The sequence below is a fragment of the Copidosoma floridanum genome, unplaced genomic scaffold (genome assembly GCF_036245765.1).
Source record: "Copidosoma floridanum isolate Cflo_tuat_1 unplaced genomic scaffold, Cflo_Japanese_pri ptg000030l, whole genome shotgun sequence".
Lineage (NCBI taxonomy): Eukaryota > Metazoa > Arthropoda > Insecta > Hymenoptera > Encyrtidae > Copidosoma > Copidosoma floridanum.
The window spans coordinates 27167681-27191318 of NW_028321907.1; the positions used below are offsets into that span (position 1 = coordinate 27167681).

Below are 23638 nucleotides of genomic sequence, written 5' to 3' on the forward strand. Positions count from 1 at the left end.
TGATGATAATAATAATAATGACAATCATATTAATCATACCAATAATACTGATGATAGTAATTTTCACAACGGTAATAATAAAAATAATAAAGATTATGATGTTGATAATAATAATAATGATAGTAAAGAGAGTCTTAGATAATAATAGTAATAATGATGATCACAATGATTATGCTTATGACGACAATAATGATAATAGTAAGATTGAAGATAATAAAGATGATAATAACGATTATGATGCTGATGCTAATGATCGCAATAATAATGTTGACAATGATGAGAATGAAGAAAATTATGATAATAAGAAGAACAATAATAAGGATAATAAAGATTCTAGTAATAAAAATGATCATAACGTTAAAGATGGTGCTGATTATAATAATAATAATGATAATGATAAAGATTTTGACAATAGTAAAAATAATAATGATAATGACGATAATAATAATAACAATCGTAATGATAATAATATTAATAATAATGTTGACGTTAATAATAGTTATAATGGTCAAAATAATGTTAATAACGTTAATCAAAAAAATTATGATAGTAGTTATAATGATAGTGACAATAACAATCATGATGATGATAATAATAATGTCAATAATAATAATACTAATGATGATAAAGTCAATATATTGTGATGCTGATAATAATGAAATTAGAAATAAAAATAATACTAATGATTATTACGATGACAAAAATGATAATATTCATAATGATGATGATGATAATAATGATCATAATGCTTATTATAATTATGACAATAATAAAGACTATAAAAATAATGATCATAATGCAAATAATAATGATAACGATTAAGATGACAATCATAATGATTGTAATAATGATAATAATAATAGGAATTTTCATAATGTTAATAACAATGATAATAATTAAGATTATAGTGGTAATGATAATCTTCATAATCGTAAAAATAATTATGACAAAAATGATGCTGACAATAATATTGATGATAATGATAATTATGGTGTCGATGATAATAATTATCATTATAATAATAAGTATTATAAACATGGTTACGTTAATAAAGATAATAAAAATAAAAATAAAATCATAAGCGATTAAAATAATAAAAAAAATAATAATTATGATGATCATGATGATGGTGATAATGGAAATGATGATAATACTCATAATAGAAATGGTGATACTAATGACTATAATAATAATCATAATGACAATAATAAAAATAAATATGACAATGCTGCTGATGGTGATAATGATAATTATGATGCCGATAATCGTGCTGCTGATGATAAAGATAAAGATAATGATTATAAGGACACTGGTTATAATGTTAATGATGTAGATAATAATGGTAATAATGATGATGATGGTGATGATGGTGATGATAATAATAATAAAGTTAATGATAATGTTGACAATGATAAAAACGACGATGATGATAATAAAGTCAATGATGATAATAATAATAATGATGATGATGATGATGATGATGATACTGATAATTATAGTAAAAATCATAATGTTTATAGTTCATAATAGGTAAAGACAATGATGATGTTGATAAGAATGTTTATAATGATGATGATGGTGATAATGATGCAAATGATGATGGTATTGGTGGTAATATTAAAGATAATAATAATGATAATTATAATGATGATAATAATGATGATGATGATGACGATAATGATAATGATGACGATAATAATGATGATCATGATGATATTAATAATGATAGTAATAATGATGGCAACAATAATAATAACGATAATGATAAATATCATCATAATAACGATTATAATCATAATAAAAATTATGTTCATCGCAATAATGATAAGAATGACTATTATAATACTTATAGAGATAATGACTATGATGACAATCAAGATGAATATAATGATGACGATTATAATAATAATTATAATGTATATAACGATATAAGTTGCATCTTAACCATGATAATTGTAACATTGATAATAATAAGAATGAAAATAATTATTATGTTAGTGATTATGATATTTAAATAGACATAATGATGATGATAATAATGATAATGACGATAACAATGATGATGATAATGATAAAAATAATAAATTAAATAAGAATGATTATGATATTTATGATAATTATGATGATATTGATAATGATAATTATGATAATAATAATGATGATGCCATTAAAAATAATAAAAAAAAAATGATACCAAAGTTGATAATAATAATAGCGATGATGATAATTTTAATAAGGATGATGACGATAATAATCAAGACAATGATAAGAATAATGGTAATGATGATAATAGTTATAATAATGATCATTATACTAAAGATGATAACAATAATTATGATTACAATAAAAATAGTTATACAGTCAATGATAATAATAAAGATGTTTATATTGATAATTATGACGATGATGATGTCATTAATGATAAAAAATATGTTAATGAGAATAATGTTGATAACCATGATAACAATAACGATAATAATGGTAATCGTCAAGATTATCATGACGACGATAAGAATCATAATAGGCATAGTAACAATAACGATGATGATGATGTTGATTATAGTGATAATAATAATAGTAATAATGATAATAATGATAATTGTAATGATACTGAAAAAAATAAAAATAATAATTATCATGTTAATGTCGAAGATAATGACAATGATGAATATAATAATGACAATCATGATAAATATTATAATAAAGTCAATAATGACATTGATGATAATTATAATTAAGTCAATGATTAGGATAAAGAAGATAATGGTGACTAAGTGAATGATAATAATGATAACAGTAATGATAATGATAAGGATAATAATGATGATGATAATAATAAGAATAATGATAATGATAATGATGACGACGATAATGATGATAATTATAATAGTTATGATGATCATGATGACATTGATAATGATAATGATTATAATATTGATTATGTTGACGTTAATGATAATTAAAATGATCATGATATTAAAGATGATAATAATAACAACTATGATAATAGTTTCAATGATGGTGATAACGATAATAATCAAGGCAATAATAATGATAATGAAGATGATGATAATAGTTGTAATGATAATGATGATACTGATGACGATGATAATAATTATGATCTTTATAGGGATAGTTATACGGTTAATGATGATGATAAAAATGTATGTATTAATAATCATGACGATGATAATGTGATTAATAACAGAAAATATGAGAATGATAATTATGACGACAGTCAAAATCAAAATAATAATTATGACAATGAAGTTAATCGTGATAATGATCACTTTAATAATCATAAAAACAATTATCATAATAATAGGGATAAAAATAATAAAAATACCGTCCACCAGTCAATGGTGATGATGATAACGATAATAATGATGATAATGACAATATTAACGATGATTAGAAAGTTAATTACAATAATAATAATGACAATACTAATAATAAAGTCATTTATAATAGTAAAAATAGGTAAACGATAGTAATCATGGCTTTAATAATAATAATAATAAAAATTATGTTTATAACGATACTAATGATAAAAACAATGGTTATAATACATGTAAATATAATGATAATAATAAAAACGATGATAATTATTATGATTATTACGATGTTGATGATTATTTTAATAATAATAATAACGATAATGATGTTAATAGTACTGATTATAATAGTAAAAATGATAATTATAATAATAATAATATTAGTGATAATAATCACAATAATATGGACAAAAAAAAGTGGAAATAATAGTAATAATAGAAATAACAATGAGAATTATAACAATAAAAATCATGATATTAATAATAATGATAAAAAAATAAGATAAATAAATGTATTTATGATAATAATCATGATGACAACAATAAAGACAATACTGTTGATGGTCAAGACAATAACAAAGACAATGATAATAATAATCAAGATAATAATGATGATGATGATTGTTATTATAATAACGATAATAATAATGAAAACGATAATGATAATTATAATCATGATACTTACAATGTTAATGATAACCATGATGATATTAATAATAATGGTCATGATAATGATAATGATAATCATGTAAATCACAATAATAATTGTGATAATAATAATCAAGAAGATTATGATAATAATCGTGAAAATAATTATAATGATAATAAGGATGGCAAAGATGATGACGATAATAATGAGGATAATGATGATAATTATAATAATAATAATGATGTTTATGAGTAAGACGATGATAATGATGATTATGATGATGACGACAATAATAGTGATAAGGATAATGATGATAATTATTATGATAATAATGCTGATAGTAATAATAATAGATATCATGATCACAGTGATAATAATAAAGTCGAGAATAATCATGATAATGATGATGATAATGAGTATGATAACAATTTTGAGAATTCTGATTATGGCAATAAAAATATTGCTAATAAGGATTTAGATGACAATGATAATAATAATAATAATAATGATAATAATTATAATAATGATAATAATGACAATAATAATTATAAATATAATAAAGATGATGAAATAAATATTGATTATACCGACGATGATAAAAAAAAAATAATAACGATGATGAGAAACATAATTAAAATGATACTGAAATTATTGATAATGGTATAAAAAAAAATAATAATGCTAATGATGTTGATGTTAATAATCAGGATAAAGGCAATGATAATCATAATAATGATAACATCGATGATAATATCAGTAAAGCTAATAATAACAATGATGTTGATGATAAAAATAATAATGACAATAATGATAATAATTAAAATACTAATAATGATAATGATGATATAGACTCTGATAATAATAATAATAATAATAAGGATGAATAAAAATGAAGGTGATAATAATGATTATCATGTTGATAAAGATAATAATGATGATATTGATGATGATGATAATACTAATATTAATTATTAAAGTAATAATTATAATGATAATAAAAATTATGGTGATAATAACAATAATGATGACAATGATGATAATGAAGATTATAATAATAATGATGATGATAATGATGACAATGATAAAAATTATAATGATAAAAATAATAATAACGATGATAATGATAACGTCAGTGACATTGATGATAACGATAATGATAATGATAATAACAACAATAATTACAATGATTATAAAAATAAAAATAGAGATGATGGTAAAAATAATATGAATGACGATGATTATAATACTAATGATGATTATAATTATAATGATAATGATAATCATAATAATAATTATACTGATGAGGATAATAAGGATTATGGTAAGGATAATCATGTGACAAGGATGATGATGATTATGGTTATATAAATGATGTTAAAGATGATTATAATAATGGTTATAGATAATCATGTTGATAATAATGACGTTGATAAGAATGACGATGATTATCATGATGATAATGATGATGATGATAATAGTGACAAAAAATTATGAAGATAAGGATAATAAAAATTATGGTAATGGGAGTCATTATAAAAGTGATGATAATGATGATTGCAAAAATGATTATGATAATAATAATAATAATAATAATAATAATAATAATAATAATAATCATCGACGATGGTGACGATGAGGATAATAATGATAATGATAATGTTCATGCTCATGATAATGATGGTAATAACAGCGATGATGATAACAATTATGTTGATCATGATTATAAGGCGAATAATAATTAGAATAACGATAATGGTTATAATAATGATGATCATGATATTAAAGATAATTATGATAATAATTAATTACTAATGACGATAATGAAGTTAGAAATAATGCCGATAAAGATGACACTGATAGTGACAATAAGTATATTTATAATGATGATGATACTGATGACAATGATAGTGATGATAATGAAATAATAATAATAACGATTATCATGATATTTAAAACGATAATAATATTGATTATGATGATGTTGACGTTAATAAGAATGATAAACATAATAATAATGATAATGATGATGATGATCATAATGATAAAAATGATGATGTTAAAAATGATGATGACGATTATAAAGATAATAATATATATAATGTTGATTATGAAAATAATGATGATAACGAATATGATAATAAAAATAATAATGATGACAATGGTCATTTAAATAATAATGGTGTCAATATCGATAATGATGATCATGATCATGTTGAGAATAATAGTTATATTAATCATAATAATACTGATGATGGTGATAATAAGGATAGTAATAATAATAACTATAATAATGCTGTTAATAATAATAAAAATAATGATGATTTTGATGAGGATAATGATAATAAACTCAATGATAACAACGATACCAACGATGATAATGATGATAATAATGATTATAAAGTCAATGACAAATAAAGTCAGGATGATGCCAAAATGGATAAAAATGTTGTTTACAATAATAATTTCAATGACAATAATTATTATTGTAATATTGATAGTAATATTCGTAATAACGATAATTCTGATAATAATAACGATGATAATCATGATATAGACAAGAATAATTAGTGTAATAATAACAATAACGTAGATGATAATGATAATGATTGTATAAATAATCAAGATTAAAGTTGTAATGGTGAAAATGATGACAATAATAATGATCATGACGTTAATCATGGTGATAATTATGTTTATTGTCATAATGATGTGATATAAATAATGATCAAGTCAATTATGATGAGAAAAACTTTGATGGTCATTTAAATGATAATGATGATAATGATGATAGTTATAATAAAAGTGATGATAATAATAATGACAGAAAAATTCATAATATTGATGATAATGATCATAATGATAATTATAATGAAGTTATAATGATAATAAGGGTAACAATGACAAAAAAAAATGCTGTAAATGGGAATAATGATGAGAAAGATAATAACAATGATTAAAATAATGATTATGATAAAAGTCGTCATGATTTTAATGATAATATTGATAATAATGATAATGACAATAATGTTGTTTATGCTTATGGTAATGATGATGATAATGATGATGATAATGATTATGATAATTATGATTATGATAATAATGATGATGAGAATAAAAATAATTATGGTAATAATAACAATAATGAAGATGATAATGACAATGATCGTATAATTGATCGTGATTAAAGTAGTAATGGTGAGAATGATGACTGTTACAATGATAATGATGTTAATGATGGTGATAATCATGTTTATAATCATAATGATGTGATTTTGAAAACAATTAATTTAATTATGATGATAATAACTATGATGGTTATAATAATTAAAATTATGATAATGATAATGGTGATATTAATAATGATAATGATAGTAATGACAGTGAAATTTATAATATTGATGATCATGATCATAATGACAATATTGATCAAATGATAATGAAAATAAGGATAATAATAACAAAAAATAATGCTGTTAATTGGAATACGAATGAAAAAGATAATGATAACAATAATTAAAATAATGATTATGATAATAGTCGTTATAATGATAATGATTACAATGATGGACATGATAGTGACAATAATAATGTTTATGCTTATGATAATAATAATGATAATGGTCATGATCATGATAATGATGACCATGATTATGATGATAAAAGTATATAACGATAATGATGGCAATTTTTAAAACGATGATGATAAAAATAATAAGCATAATGATCATGATTATGATTATATTGATGATCATAATAAAAGAGATGATTATAATGGTAATAATAATAATGCTAATAATGTTTATGATAATAAAAAACTTAAAGATAAAAATAGTCCCAATAACAATTGCGATAATAAAAACAATGATGCTGATGATAATGACGATGATGATGATGGTAATAAGGATACAGATGGTAATGATAATGGTAATGATAATAATTATGATGATTATATTGATGAAGTCGAAAATAATAATGATATTTACAATAGTATAAAAATATCAATAATGATAAAAATTATAAAGATAAGAATTGCAATAATGACGTTGTTAATGATGATCAAGATTATTATGATGATACTCATAATGTCCACGATGAAAATAATTATTAAAACAATGAAATCAAGAATTACAATAATAAAGTTACTCATAATGCTGATAATAATGATGATGACGATAATGAATTCAATGATACCGCTGTTGATAACAATGATGTTGATGATGATGTGGATGATAACGATGGTGATGATGACAATGATAACGATAATGATGATATGAAAACGATGATGTTAATGATGATTATGTTGATGATGGCGATTAAAATGACGATGATGACGAGGATAATGATATTTATGTCAGTGATGGTGATAATGATGATGATTATGACGATGATGATTAAGATAATGATGATGATGATGATGATGATGATGATGATGATGATGATGATGATGATGATGATGATGATGATGATGATGATTATGACGGTGATGATGATGATGATGTTGATGAGGTTTGTGCTGATAATGTTGATTATTTCATGCACTCATTTTTAAAATGTTTAGCTTGGACTTTGTCCAGCGAAGCTGACAATTCTATGAATGCTATGCCATCTTCGAGTGAAATTGTTTTTTGGCTTGGAAGTCAGTTTTTTTTTTTTAGCTGACTGACGATCGTGATGTCGACTACCGCGATGATTTTTTTGATAATGCTGTTGGTTATGTGGTTGGTGATGTTGGCTGTGATGCTGATAGCAAGTATTTATTTCTTTTAGGTTGTCATTCATTTTTAGAGGAATCATGCTTTGCATAATGGAATTTTTATGTAAAATAAATAAATTAGTTACATTTTCTTGTACACTCCTGTAAATTGTGCATTTTTTAAACTATGTTAAAACTATAGGGATTTAAATAACTATCTCGAACGTCACTTAATGATTTTATTTTTTGACAATTTTTTAACGTTTTTTTTTTGTATTAATCGAAGATAATTATCTAGATCGAAAGATTGCGTTGCGACTAATACACAAATGTGTTTGTGGACAAAGGTATGTCTATTGATAAGGTCCATATCCTTACAAAATTAATATGAAACTCTAATTGTATGTTAGTAACACTACAATATGATCTTTTTACGCACTCATTGTGGATGAGCGTTTTATTTAAACGAGCCAGTCTGAAATCTTAAGATAATACTGGTGGAACTTCTGCTAATGTAGGCAGTTATAACTATTTAGAGCTCACCATTTTTTATTTTTTGTTTCACTTAGTTTATAGTTAAAATAAAAGTCATGTACCACGTGTTTGTTATGGCGTTTAACTTTAGATCACTTTGTGTTTCTTTTACATGGGATTGTGTGGTTCTAGTTTATTTGAATACTATACATAAGTATTAAGCCTCTTCGTTGTAAGAAAAGAATGTTTTACTTTTTAAATCTAGCTTCAGTTTATTTTTGTTTTAGGTATTGGAGTTACGTCTTGCTAAAAAAAAAAAGAATTCACCTTTGTGTGGTTAAGATTATAATTTTATGTTGTCTTATAAGGATAATTTCTTACACTGTCTAATTTTTTGAGCTCTATTTGTAGGCTTTTTATATTTAACACTTATTATTTCAGCTAGTGTACTCTGCATGGCTTTCAGGTCTTAGCTGAACTAAGGTCAATTTTTGTTATGGCTTTCCCTGTCCAACATGAAAAGATTAAAATTTACAAAATAACTTACATCCAATAATTATATGAGTTCACCTACAAGAAATTTTAGCTGATCGTTGTCATACTATTTTTTAACAGTATTAATCACAAGAAACAACAATCGTCCTATGCATTTTAAAACTTCTAGAATGTGTAAGTTATAAGAATAGTCATTTTGGACATTATCATTTACATGGCTTACAAGTTTTTTAAACGTTACTGTCATATCTGTTAAAACGTTGCAACAAAAAGTGTAGTCCAGTACTATGTGTAGTCCAGTACTATGTGTAGTTTTTCCTGTTAATAATAAGCAGAAAAAATTTTTTTTTCCTTTAATTTTAAACAGAGGAGGGTCGAATCTTTCAGGAAATTTATACAAATATAATGGTTGGATTTCGCCCTTTGCTCGCTTTGCACGCCACCCCTTTATTAATCAAATATGGACGTACAATTTTTTTATTAACTGCACTATTATGGTTTTGGATTTTAGTTTACCAGAAAATTATAATCTCTGCGTAAACAAATACCACTTACAAAAAAAATTATTTACAGTAACCATGTTTAAAAGAAATATCTCATTTTGTTGAATCAATGGTTAATCCATTATTTATTTCATCAGTAGACTTAATATGTAGTACTAGTTATTCGTAAAATCATCCGAACAGTTATAATAAACAATAACTGTTTTACGATAATATCTATACATACTTAAAAAACACATTTTTAGTTCTTTATTATTTACTGGAAAATTAATTGAAAAATTTTTTATACATGCTCACGTTATGATTGAAAACAATTATTTTCTTGCAAATAAAAAGACAATATTTTGTCAGTTTGAAAAAAAATTTTTCTCAATTATTGTAAGCAATAAAAAAAGGAAAGTTGCGCAATTGTGGCTTGTTGTGAAATATAAAAAACGAAAAATTACTTTGGATGTTGGCACAAGCAAACTGAACATTCAATTTAACAGTCTGTTGAATAGATCATCGATAATTTACTGTAAAATTTAGAAAGTAAACAGTACAAAGTTCATTTCATTTTTATTAAATATACATCTTAGGACATTATTTTACACTTATTAACACTAGATCAGCAGATGATTGTTGTTGACCTATTTTAAATATGAATGTTTAGCAATATTTTTGAAAAGAATTCATACTTTGTTTATAAATATAAAGTTGACTAACAATACTTACTTTTTAAGTGTATATTTCTAGTATGCACCCTGAAAAGAATATTATTCCTAGAAAATTATTTGTCACATTCTGAGTAAATAGTCTTTTCTAATGAGTTGTGATTTTTCTGATATGTATTAAAATATATTCGTTTCTTTAATTCTCTCCACAAAATACGTAATGTTTAATTTTTCTATTAACATGTTTTTTTTATGAAAACCAATGGTTTTTCATTATGACTTAATAAAGTTAACATTCAAAATATATTTTTGTGTCTTTTTTTTAAGAGTATCCAAAACTATTTTTAACAATCCCTTAAAAATCTTTGTTGCAATGTTAAGATGCAAAAATAAAAAAAGAGTTGCAATACAAATTAACCGTGAAAATAACTTGGAAATAAAAAATATAGTTTTTGAAAAAATTTATGATGACAAATATATTAAAACTATGCATTCAGAACGAAAATAAATTTTTTTTGTAAATTCGGAGTAGAAATAAAAAGCTGTAGAGGATATTTTTTAAAGTAAAATTTAAATTTTAACACATTATATATAGTGCTCCGTTTCTTCGTAAAGTATATTTTACAATTGAATAAATTATGAATAAGGCCAAATTTCTTAATCTACTTATATTTTTTGAATTAAAACTACATTTAACTGGAAAAAATTCTTGAAATCAATAAATGTGACATTGTAAAATACCACTACGTAACACATTGTCATAATATTATGTAGTGATTCGGTTGTGTTCGAAGAATTTTTTTTTTAAATATTACATTATTTAATATTATTACGTGGCATAATGGATTGAGATATTAAAACCATTTACTTCGTTAAGAATACTTTTCCAAAACTGTACAGAACTATGTATAGTTATTTGAGTTGGTCTATCCCTCTTAGCCAAGCCGACAAAACAAGTAAAAGTTCTCTATATTTCTCTGTAAACTTAACCTTACAAAAATGTTAATTCCCCCCCTACCCCCTACGGCCCTCCTGGTAAATTTAGTGGCCCTTTTACTTTCTCCCACTACCTCCACAAAAACTTGGAATATTTCCGTGAATCAATATAGTTGTTATATTTTTTAACGCCCCCTAACCCCCCACAAAATAAGGTAAAATTCTTTAAGTTTTTCCACAATTTTCATACGACACTAAATGTGTTAAACTCCTATAACACCTCTTCCTTACACACTGCTCTGGACTTTATGTGCCTCTCTAACACCCCTTGTAGCCCTCTCTGAAAACTTAGAATTTTTTTATCACAATGTGTTATAAAAGGGTGCATATGTAAAAATTTTTCAATTTTTTTCGTGTTTTTTTTAATCAATGAACACAAACTCTCATTTGTGTTGGTTTATATTGCTTCATGTAGATCAAATATCGCTTTAATTGGTGATGTTCTTAGATACGCTTATGTTTTTCTCAAAACTTCTTCACATTTATTTAACCATATAGAGTGCACATTTTTACTTGCAAGGTCATGTAAGGGTTCTTATATTATCGCTGACCTGGGAATAGGATTTGAATAGAAATTCACTTTCACTCCAAATTGTCTAATATGTTTTCTTGTTTTTGGTGTGGAAAAATCTTCAATCCCTATTAAGTTATTAAAAATAAGTTTAATGCTATTGTTTTATACAATGAATTCTAATTTTGTTACTTCTTTTTGTGCAAAAATATATATACATTTTCCTTGGTTTAGTTTGAAAGCATGTTCTTACTAAACTTGCAGGCTTTTGTAAACGTGTTTAAAATTACCTAACTAGTTTTTTAAAAAAACTACGATCTCACCTATGTTATTTATGAAAAACGAATTTAAATCATTATTCTAGTTATACTTAAAAGAATTTGTTAAGATATTCGCTACGTGCACAAGCTGAAAAAGCGATCGCAGCAATACCTGTGCTAATATTTGAAACTAAACGATATATTTGTCTTCTGCTAGCAGACTACTAAGCATTACTATCATCAGAAAGTTATGTGTTTATACATCGACAACCATTCTAAGGGTTAAATTTTGAATAAAATTATGAGTAGTATGTACATATTTTACTCATGCATGTTCATTTTAAAAACACAATGAAATATATCGTATACTGTGTATTTCTTAGAGTTTTTAGCTGGGGCCTGATCTTCTAAGCGTATCGTGTAAGCGTGTGTACATACTGTGTGAACACGCTGGTATAGGGCTAATGGAGCTCTCTGATTGGTCAGAGGAGGTCTGTGTTGACTGCATTGCAAACTAATAAAACGTATCACGTATCACACAGTACATGGACTTGTGTTGAAGTAATACTCAAGCGCTTATGGTGCTTGTAGTAAAAATTTTGTCTTTAGTTATTCATGTAGAATTGTACCCCTTAAGACATTGTATTAATTCGTGGTATAATAAACACAGAACCTTTCGTGTATCTATCGATGTGCTGTGTTCCTATAGGTATCAAGCACATATCGCGAATATTGCCTTCTGCTGTGCCCGACCAATAGATCTCGTTCTTCCCTCGGTGGCGCTGCTTCAAAATTGTGCACGTAGCAAATAGCTGTGGCTGATTTTATGCGTAAAGTCAAACGTTTTTATTACCAATGATTATAGTAAGTCACAAAAGCCGTTTTTTATTTCTCTTTATCTTGCAAAAAAATATACCTAAAAGCCGAATTAATGTCTCATTTTTAAAAGTAAGTTTACTTTTCTTCAAGTTTTACGAGATTATTAACTGTGAAAAACAGTTGGAAAATATTTTTTTTCCACCTTCCTCTTTGTCAGCTAGAGTAGCTAAAAATGTATATGGATAATATGACCTTATCATGAGTCCACCATTTAATAGTCTTTTTTATTTGAGTTTCTATTTATGACTTGCCTTAAAAAAAACCTTAGTATGGTTTCTTTAAAATGTATACAGTTTCAGTTACTGTGATTTATTGTTAATTGTATAATTAATTGTTGCCTAAAAATTTTTAAACATTTTGATATCAAATTACTTTTTAGCCAGTGTTGAATAAGGTTTTGTTAAAATGTCTTATTTATTATTTATTTTACTTTTATTCCTAAGTGTCACTTTTAGACTCTGACTGAATTTTACATTTAAATTTTTGGTAGTTGAATTTAAGCTTTCAACATTTTGTAAATTCTTATTTTGAGATAAATTAAGCTCTATAATTCGATCTTCATTAATTACCAAACTTTACTTCAATGAATTTATTTTTAATCACTTCAAATAAAATTATTTTGGTAAATTAAAAGTCTTTAAATCTACTGTTGCTAAATCTACTAGCCTATTTAATGTTTGTATCGTTGTCAATACACTGATTCTACATTTTAATTAAATTTTTTTATAAAAATTGAAATCGAACTATGACACATCGGCTTTAGAATAATGTAGCACGATGGCCTAATTATTATTAACTACTACATTTAATTCTCCAAATAGATTCGTATTCAGTTCTTTGACACTGCTGATTTTATTATAGCTGAATTTGTTGATTTCAACATAGAGTTTCGAGATGAAATCCATTTACGAATTTAAGTTTTTTGCAAATACTGCATGGTGCTAGCTTTTGTGTCTGTTTATTCATTTTTGACTCCGATTTTTTCGATTTAAGTTCGAGTTCACCATTGGCCTAAGTTCTGGTAGTATAGGCATCAGATTCTTAATCGTGAATGACCTTTTTTTATTTGAATGCGATCTTATAAATTTTAAAAGACCCAGTACAATAAAATGTATTTGGAAATTTATGCTTGGTTCTGGAACGACATCAATTTGAAGTTTCTCTTTTTTTAAAGGGAATTCCAACAAAAAAATCACCTAATCAAAGAAAGGAGTAAGTTTTTTTAACTATATACCATGACGTTTCACCAAATATATCCAGAAAAGGTTTCTCCTAATAATTTTAAGGTTTTATCAGAGCAATAGGGTTAAATAAAGTTGAAAACCAATCTAAGAGGGGTTTCTCTAAGTATACTTTTATCACTTTTTGTAATTCAATCTAGAAACTATATTTATTATCTTAGCTTTCACCATATTACTATTATCGTTTGTATTCAAACATAATTCATCTCCTTATTAATACAACGTAATTGACGTGTAGAAGGAGAGAGTATTTTTAATTGTATACAAAAATTTTTGTTAAATAAGTTTTATATATTTCTTCTGAAGAACATGTGCATAAATTTTTTTTCTAAATTTAACTCAGAAAATTAATGTAATTACATAGGAAGCATAATTGCGCTAGTTTTATTGAAAGTTTTTTCGATTTAAGTATTATTCCTTATTAAACCTATAGAGCTTGTAGTATTTAGCCATTGTAGTGTATTAGGGTACTTTATTTCAACTGATGTAATTATTTTTAAATCTATAAATAATTTAATATTTCGTTTATTAACGTTTTAATTTAAAGAAAGTTTTTTTTTTTATTTGAAACTTTCAAATTTGTGCTTTATTGTAGCAGCGGTATACACAATGAGCTAGGTACGGCTTTATAAAACTACTGATTATTCACAAATAAAAAATTAATAATGTATTATGACGTACTGCATATTAGATAGATCAATTATTTATTAATAAACTTAATTTTCGAATGAAATTTGGTGCTTTCTTTTTTCTTTTTTTTTTAATTTTTAGTGTTCTAAATCTGTCGACACTTTTGAGATCCGTTATTTTTTTTATTTCGTTCTTTATTCTTAGAAAAATTATAACATAACAAGCTAGTTTAAATTTTTAGGATTTTAACAAAAATACTTCATCAGAATACTTGTGAATACAAGCAAACTGTGTTTTGTTGCAGCAGAATACATAAAAATGAGGATGCAAGTAGCAGACGCCTATAAAAGTGGCTCCTTGGAGTCACGTCCATAAGAAAACATGAGTTTTTAATTTTTATGTTTAAAAAAATAAAAACTATCTTACAAACAAGGGTATTGACATAAAAGAACGTAATCATTTAGTTGGAGCCTTAAAAAAAAAAAAAAAAAAAAAAAAAACGTTTTGAGGTAAAAAACTTCTTTTTTTGTTTTTTATTGATCAGGTTTACGTATTTATCTATTTTCTTTTTTTTTTTACAATTCTGATATCTTTATCCGAAAACTAAGAAAAAATAGGTTAACCCAGTTGTTTAGTATTTCTATTCAGTACTTACTTTACATAATAATAATGATTGACTGAAAAAAAGATGTTTTTAAGCTTGCGCAACTGAATGTGTGAGTTGATATAAAGCGCCTCATACATATATATATATATATAAGTATTCTGACTTATGCTGATACTCTGCTAACGAAAAGCTTATTAATATAGACTAAACTATTTTTCGCTGACTGTCTGCATAAGTTTTTGATGATACTAGTATAAACCTTAACTTAAAGGTTCGTAGAGTCTGCAAAAGTCAGTCCTTACGTATACATGTAAAAATATATATTTATAATTAAGAAAATAAATAAATAAATAAATATGTCAACTTGATCCATAAAAAACGAAAAAAAAGTTTTATATCTGAAAACGTTTTTTTTTTTTTTTTTTTTAAGGCTCCAACTAAATCATCACTTTGTTTTATGTCAGTACAATAGTTTGTAAGATATTCAAATAAAACGTCCAATGACAGTTGGTAAATAATTAAAAACAACGTCCAATGGTGGTACTGTCAAATTTTGAATTTATTAAAAAACAAAACGACGTTTCGGCCGTTTGGACAACGTCCCGGCCCTCATCAGGTACAAAAATCTATGAGTAATAAAATTCTTTGCAATACAAATTTAAGTAAAATATAATAAACGCAAATTAAGTTACATGTATAACATACCTCTGACTCTTACGAAAGGGATGTAAAATCGTAATGTAGTCAGAGTTTCAAGCTAAGTTGCTTTTATACCCTGCACATACACAAATGACATAGTACACGCACGTAATACAATCGAATAAGAATCGCAAGCAGTTCCTTGAGACGCACATAAACAGTTCATGTTTTCTTAATACTATGAATGAAAGGGGTCCTCGAATCATGTATATAAAGTTAGTCACCTTTCTTAATTGACATAACGAGAGACCTATAACAATCTTTCAATTTTTCTGTATCTTGTTGTCTGTTAATATTATTATTAAAGTAATGTATATTTAGCATTTCGGAAAAAAGGCGCTTTTTGTAATTTTGTTCTATGTCTAAAATTTTAATATTATCAAAATTAAAATTATGTGTGAATTCAATGCTGTGTTGTGATAGTACCGATGTATTCTTTTTTTTCTCGATGTCTCTTTTGTGTTTTGTCATTCTTAACTTTACAGCTCTCGATGTTTGACCAACATAGCAGCGGTTGCAATTCGCACATGGTATGTGGTAAACAACATTTTTTTTATCGAGTGGCTCAGTTACATCTTTTCCAAGTGAAAAGATTGATTTTAATTTATTGTTTAAACTGTATATAAGACCAATGTGAAGCTTCTCACAATAATATTTAATATGACTATGCAAGTGGGGAATATACGGTAATGATAAGATTAATTTATAATTATTTTTATTTCTGTTGCTATTGTCAATCGTATTCATGTTTTTCAAGGTATTTAATCTTTTATTCACAAATTTGTCAATAAATCTTTGAGGATAGTTGTTAGCTAATAAAAATTTATTAATCAATTTTAAATTATAATTATGAAATTGTGTGTCTGCTAATTTAATAGAAAAGTCTACAAGTGTGTAAATGATACCTATTTTATGTTGTATTGGATGGTGGGAAAGAAAATTCAAGTATCGGCCTGAGTGTGTAGGTTTTTGGTACCAATTAGTTAGTACTGTGTTATTTTTTTGAATAATAATCTCCAAATCTAAGAAACTGATGCTGTTGTTATTGTTACATGTCTCAACAGTGAATTGTAATTCAGGACAATAGCTATTAAAAATGTTTTTGGTATAGTAGATATATTTAGTAGGCACGCATATGAGGATATCATCCACATACCGTACGTACAATGGAACATCAAAACATAACTTATCTAAACATGAAATTTGAAGTAAACGCATTACGAGATCACACATTACTAGACTACAGGGACTGCCCATTGGAGAGCCGAAAACTTGTTTGTAAAATTTTTTGTTAAAATGAAAAAAAGTTGAATTCAAAACCAATGACACTCCTGCGCAAAATTCATTTAAAGAAACATTGATCTTATTATTGAAGAATTTCCAAAAATGTTTTATTGCATTTGTGATTAAGGTTTCACTAGTATTAGTGAATAGACTAACTAAATCTAGACTAATAAGAGTGTAACCAGGTGGAATGATAACTTCTTTTAATTTATTTTTTAATTCATAGCTATTTTTTATGTGTGATTTTGCCAGCGGAATATTCTTAATCAAAAAATCAGAAAGAAATTAAGAAAAACTATATGTGGGTGAATTCAATGTTGAGACAATGATACGGATAGGAAAGTCTTTTTTGTGTTTTTTTTATCAGTCCATAGTATTTAGATAAGTCTTTTTTATGAACACAGCATTGAATTCACACATAATTTTAATTTTGATAATATTAAAATTTTAGACATAGAACAAAATTACAAAAAGCGCCTTTTTTCCGAAATGCTAAATATACATTACTTTAATAATAATATTAACAGACAACAAGATACAGAAAAATTGAAAGATTGTTATAGGTCTCTCGTTATGTCAATTAAGAAAGGTGACTAACTTTATATACATGATTCGAGGACCCCTTTCATTCATAGTATTAAGAAAACATGAACTGTTTATGTGCGTCTCAAGGAACTGCTTGCGATTCTTATTCGATTGTATTACGTGCGTGTACTATGTCATTTGTGTATGTGCAGGGTATAAAAGCAACTTAGCTTGAAACTCTGACTACATTACGATTTTACATCCCTTTCGTAAGAGTCAGAGGTATGTTATACATGTAACTTAATTTGCGTTTATTATATTTTACTTAAATTTGTATTGCAAAGAATTTTATTACTCATAGATTTTTGTACCTGATGAGGGCCGGGACGTTGTCCAAACGGCCGAAACGTCGTTTTGTTTTTTAATAAATTCAAAATTTGACAGTACCACCATTGGACGTTGTTTTTAATTAATAGTTTGTAAGATAGTTTTTTTTTACACATAGAAATTATAAATTTACATATACATACATATTTTTTTGTGTGTTGTTTTTTATTGGACAAAGAGCAGTACAGATAACAAAATTAGAAAAGCTGCGTTCATAACAAAAGAACCAAATTTTGTAAAATGAATTTAAGATTTATTATGAAAAAATTCAAATTACAATATTTCTATAAATATTATTCAAATGAACTTATGTTTCATGGAAAGAAAAATAAAACAAACAATGAGGTGTCAACTATTGACTAAGTTAAAAATGAAATTAAAACTTTATGTGGAAAAAATTTAGTCATAAAGAAAACCTTAACCATAAGGCAGAATGCATAATAAGCGGAAACTCGCACTAATAAGCACCATATTACAGTGGCACAATCAATCTAAATGAAATACTGAATGAAGTATGATACACTTTTACGTATAATACATTATGCACAAATGTACATGATACATCATCATGTATATGTGCCAGAGAATAAGGAAATAAGAGAAAATTAAAGAAAAGGGATTGAATTCGTTTTATTCTCGACCACTAGCTAAGCTCATTCAAATGGCGTGCTAGTGGTCTTAGCCATAGATGAACACGACTAATACTTGCTACTTACGCATTTATTTATCATGCGTGTGCAAGATTGATACATTGTTTTGGAAGGAGATGCAAGAGAAGAAATGTTTGAGCAAAGTGAAAATAAGCTGTGACTAGATCATTGATTCGACAAATATACAATGAAATAATCTTGTTAACACTTTTATTAAAAATTTTTAACCAGTGTTATATTTCGGTAGAAGCAAAAAATCTGCTGTGGCCATTTTACAATTTTTTTGGACCATTACTGTTGGAGTGGGCTGTTGCTTGGATTAGGCCAGCCAAGGATTTGTGGGAGGACTGGCTTACAGTTGTGATGTTGCTGGCTTTGTAGGACCTGGCTGCTCTGGTGATGTGAGCTCTGCTTTTTGCAGGTAAGTGGGCTTTAGTTGATCGGTTGAGATCACCCTCTCATCGCCATTGATTTCAACTACATAGGTGCGGTCGTTGATGTGACGTATGATTATGTGGGACAGCGCAGGGCGGTTTGAGAGGCTTTTTCAGGCTGTCAATATATCTAAAAACTTTTCAGCAGTGGCAAGCCCCTAATCCACTCTGTTATAAGTGAGTCTGACGTAAGAAAACTGATTACTTGATTTGATCGTACAATTCGTAACATATTTTTAATATAAATGTTTATTTACTTTTGGTTTGATTATACATTAGATAAATAAACAATTTATTCAATAAAACACATTTTTTGGTACCCATTTTTTTCAAAAATTTGGCAATTAGTATGTATTAGCAGAGCAGCTTTTATATGTATTGGTAAACATTTATTAACTTATCATTAATTTTATGCATACTTGACCCCTTTATTCATGTGTTATTAAACAAAAAAAAATAAAGATGTATTTGAAAATAAAACAGGTTTATCTAAAAGTAATCTTTCATACTAACGAAAATTGGGGAGCTTATACAGATATTAGAAATGGTATTTTTAGTGGTTTTTCCATAATGTTATATGTTACACTGCAAATTTTTAAAATTAAACATGTGAAAGAGGGTACAGTTAAATAATCTGCAATTTTTTTTGGGAATTTCTTATCGTATTTTGAGTAAACTTTTGATGCTTGAATAGTATTTGTCAAAAAAACCTTTGTATGATGAACATTCTGAAGGGACATTGTTCATAATTTATTGGTTATAACGTTATTCTTATTGGATATTAGAAAATTTATTTAAATCACACCCAACTAACGTAGGTATACTTATTCCAACGATAATTGCACCACTTTTGTACACACAATATCGTTTCATGGAAGGTATATTTATATTTATAATTATATTATCTGACATATAATTTTATAGCAGTATAACTTCTTACTTGGGTACCCAAGCACCCACTGTCCACTGCTTTTTCTTCGAATCGTATGTACACAAGATTACGATTTCCTTGAGAGTTGTGTATTTGTTGGTAAGAGGTGGCGTAGATGTCTAGAGACTAGTAAACATATAAAAAAAATGTACAGTTAGTAAATCCGTAGTTTTTTGTGGGTATTCTTTACGACTTTTCAAATGTACGTTTTATATTCAAACAATATCTGTCACAAAACCTGTGTGACGAACGCAATGAAGGGACATTTACTAGCACGTCAAATTACCCTATTAAAGGCAATGATACTACATGATGATTTTTCTTAACTGTTTAGATACGAATACATTTCGTATATTAAATATGGACTAAGAAAATATATGAAGTGGAGGAATTGAGCGTATGAGATAGATGTGCAGACGTTAGAGCTTTAGGTCAGTCTACATTTTGTTTATATTGTACTGTGCCATAAAATATTGCTCATGTATTAAACATTTAAATAATAATTGAATTTAGTCCCAATAAACAAAGGTATAGGCATTCTAAGGATAATTGTACCAACTTTGTACATACAATATCGTATCTTACAAGGTATATTTATAATGATAATTATAATGTTTGCCATATAATTTTATAAGAGTATAACTTGATTCTTGAATACCCAAGCACCCACTGTCTACTGATTTTTACTTCTCAGTCTTATACCCTACCATTATCCAAAGAATTTTTGTCTGCTTTAGCACCAGCACTATACAACCAGTCTATAATTTTGTTTTGAACCATATTCACGGAGGAATACAGAATTAGCTTTATAGGTTTTAACTTTTTTTTTCAGTTTAGTTTTAAGTAACAAGGACTTTAAATAACTATCTCATAAAATTAAAGTTTTTTGTCACTAACTCTCGTCCATTCAATTATCTATATTATTATTTATTAAAAATGAAAATACATAAATGTAACAAAATTTATCAATTTCATCGTTTATGTGGAGAAAAATTTCGTCTTTTGGTGCAGTGTATGTTAAAATCATTTACATCTCGTGGGTAAAAAAACAAAGCCTTACATCACGTTCTTGCCCCCCTAGGCTTTGCCTCGGATTTAAATTCTTGTGATCTAAGGCTTTCTTTGTTTTCTCTGTAAGTGAGTTATTAGTTATCTATTAAATAATCGTATGGTCTATTAAATGGATCAGTGTGTTTTACATCACTTATGTATACTTTAGCAGAATTGAGCCGTTCTTTAAAATTTGGGTAGAATATTTTATTTATTTTTATTCATAAGTTACTTTAGCAAAAATGAAGAACTTATTCACTTTTATTGTACATGTATGTAAAAAAAAAAAAAAAAAAAAAAAAAAAAAAAAAAAAAAAAAAAAACATAAATCACGTTTACTTAGCGCCCCACACTTTACTTACATTTTAGTTGACAAAGCCGTGTACGCAGCTCAGTTGTCCTCTTAGTGCAACTAACTACGTAATTGAAACTCATAGATTTTGAGAAGTAAACATGTATGGATTTTTGAAAAATTACTAAAAAACTATAACTATATATACTTTGTAGCAAGGAAACTTTAATATGGAAACCAGTAAAAGTAAAACTAGCTTATAAGTACTGAAAATTATGCTTGCAGGTGCCAAGGGTGTGACGTGCAAAAGCCAGCTTTTCTCTGTGGCAGTGACAATCGTACTTACAGCTCTTACTGCCGTCTGGAGTATCATAATTGTATCCACCATGTCACAGTACGCCTGAAGTGTATAGGTTTCTGCCCTTGCAAAAGTAAGTATATTATTCATACGAGATATGAATATGTCTAAGCTTTTAGCAGTATCTGTAGTAAAGCTGTAAGTATCTGATGTGAGGTGACACGTCTTTAAGTCAACTAGGTGAAGATAACTACCGTTTGCTACGATGTTTAAAAGTTTGAGCCAAGTTGCTTTTTTTAGAGTGCATTTCGGCAAAACATGGTAGGGCCTACGGTTTTAGTGTTACCACCAATTAATCGAATCTCTACTGAGCACCACTGTAATGTGCCCTGAGGTTAACGCCTGGACTCAATCTTTTTACTATCGCGGCATCGTGGCAAACGCAGCATATCACAATAATTTTGGTGGCTTATAATTTTTAAGAATCAAATATAAATATACTAAATAAGTTACAAACATTTTAAATAATAGTTATAACTTTTTTTCATTACATGATAAGCATGTCCATAAATAATTCTCAAGATACATTAAATGCTTGGTGGGAATTACACAAAGTGGCACAACATTTTTATAAAAAATTGAGATTCTTCGGCCCACTTGTTCTTCTAGCATCCTTTCTGTAACAGAAAACTGTAAGCTTATACATTGTGTTGTCAGAAATAAAATGGCAAAGCCGCAGATTAATGTGTGATGAAACCAAACAATATTATTACATGATAATCAGCCTCACCACAAAATGACATAAGTAATGATATTTCACAAACCTGAGCTAAAAATCTCTCATACCCTACGACGAAGCATATAAAAGTAAAACTAAATAGATTAATTTATAATAAATTTTAAAAACTCTCTATCTTTTCGTCTGTCGTCTCTCTTATCTTCTAAGTAGACTTCCAGAAGACATAACCTTGTAACAGAGATGAGTAGAGAGACTGCTAACGCCTATGTTACGAGTTGAGACGACTTTTTGGCACTAACCGGGGTGATCCGCCGTGGTGAGTCATCATACCAAGGCGTCCATTTTTTAAAAGTGTGAGACTCGTATTGAACAGCGTGCGCCTATGATAAGAGGAGTGGATTTACGTGGAAACGAGCATATAGG

The 23638-nt window shown here is 26.6% G+C and overlaps 1 protein-coding gene across 1 annotated transcript in view; it reads left to right on the forward strand.

The window, feature by feature from the left end:
- Positions 1 to 23638, forward strand: part of Cow (Proteoglycan Cow) — a 912191-nt gene that overhangs the window by 364604 nt on the left and 523949 nt on the right. Inside the window, exon 5 of the mRNA XM_089596981.1 lies at positions 22464 to 22609. Within this exon, the coding sequence (XP_089453107.1) occupies positions 22464 to 22609 (146 nt within the window). The remainder of the gene's footprint in view (positions 1 to 22463; positions 22610 to 23638) is intronic.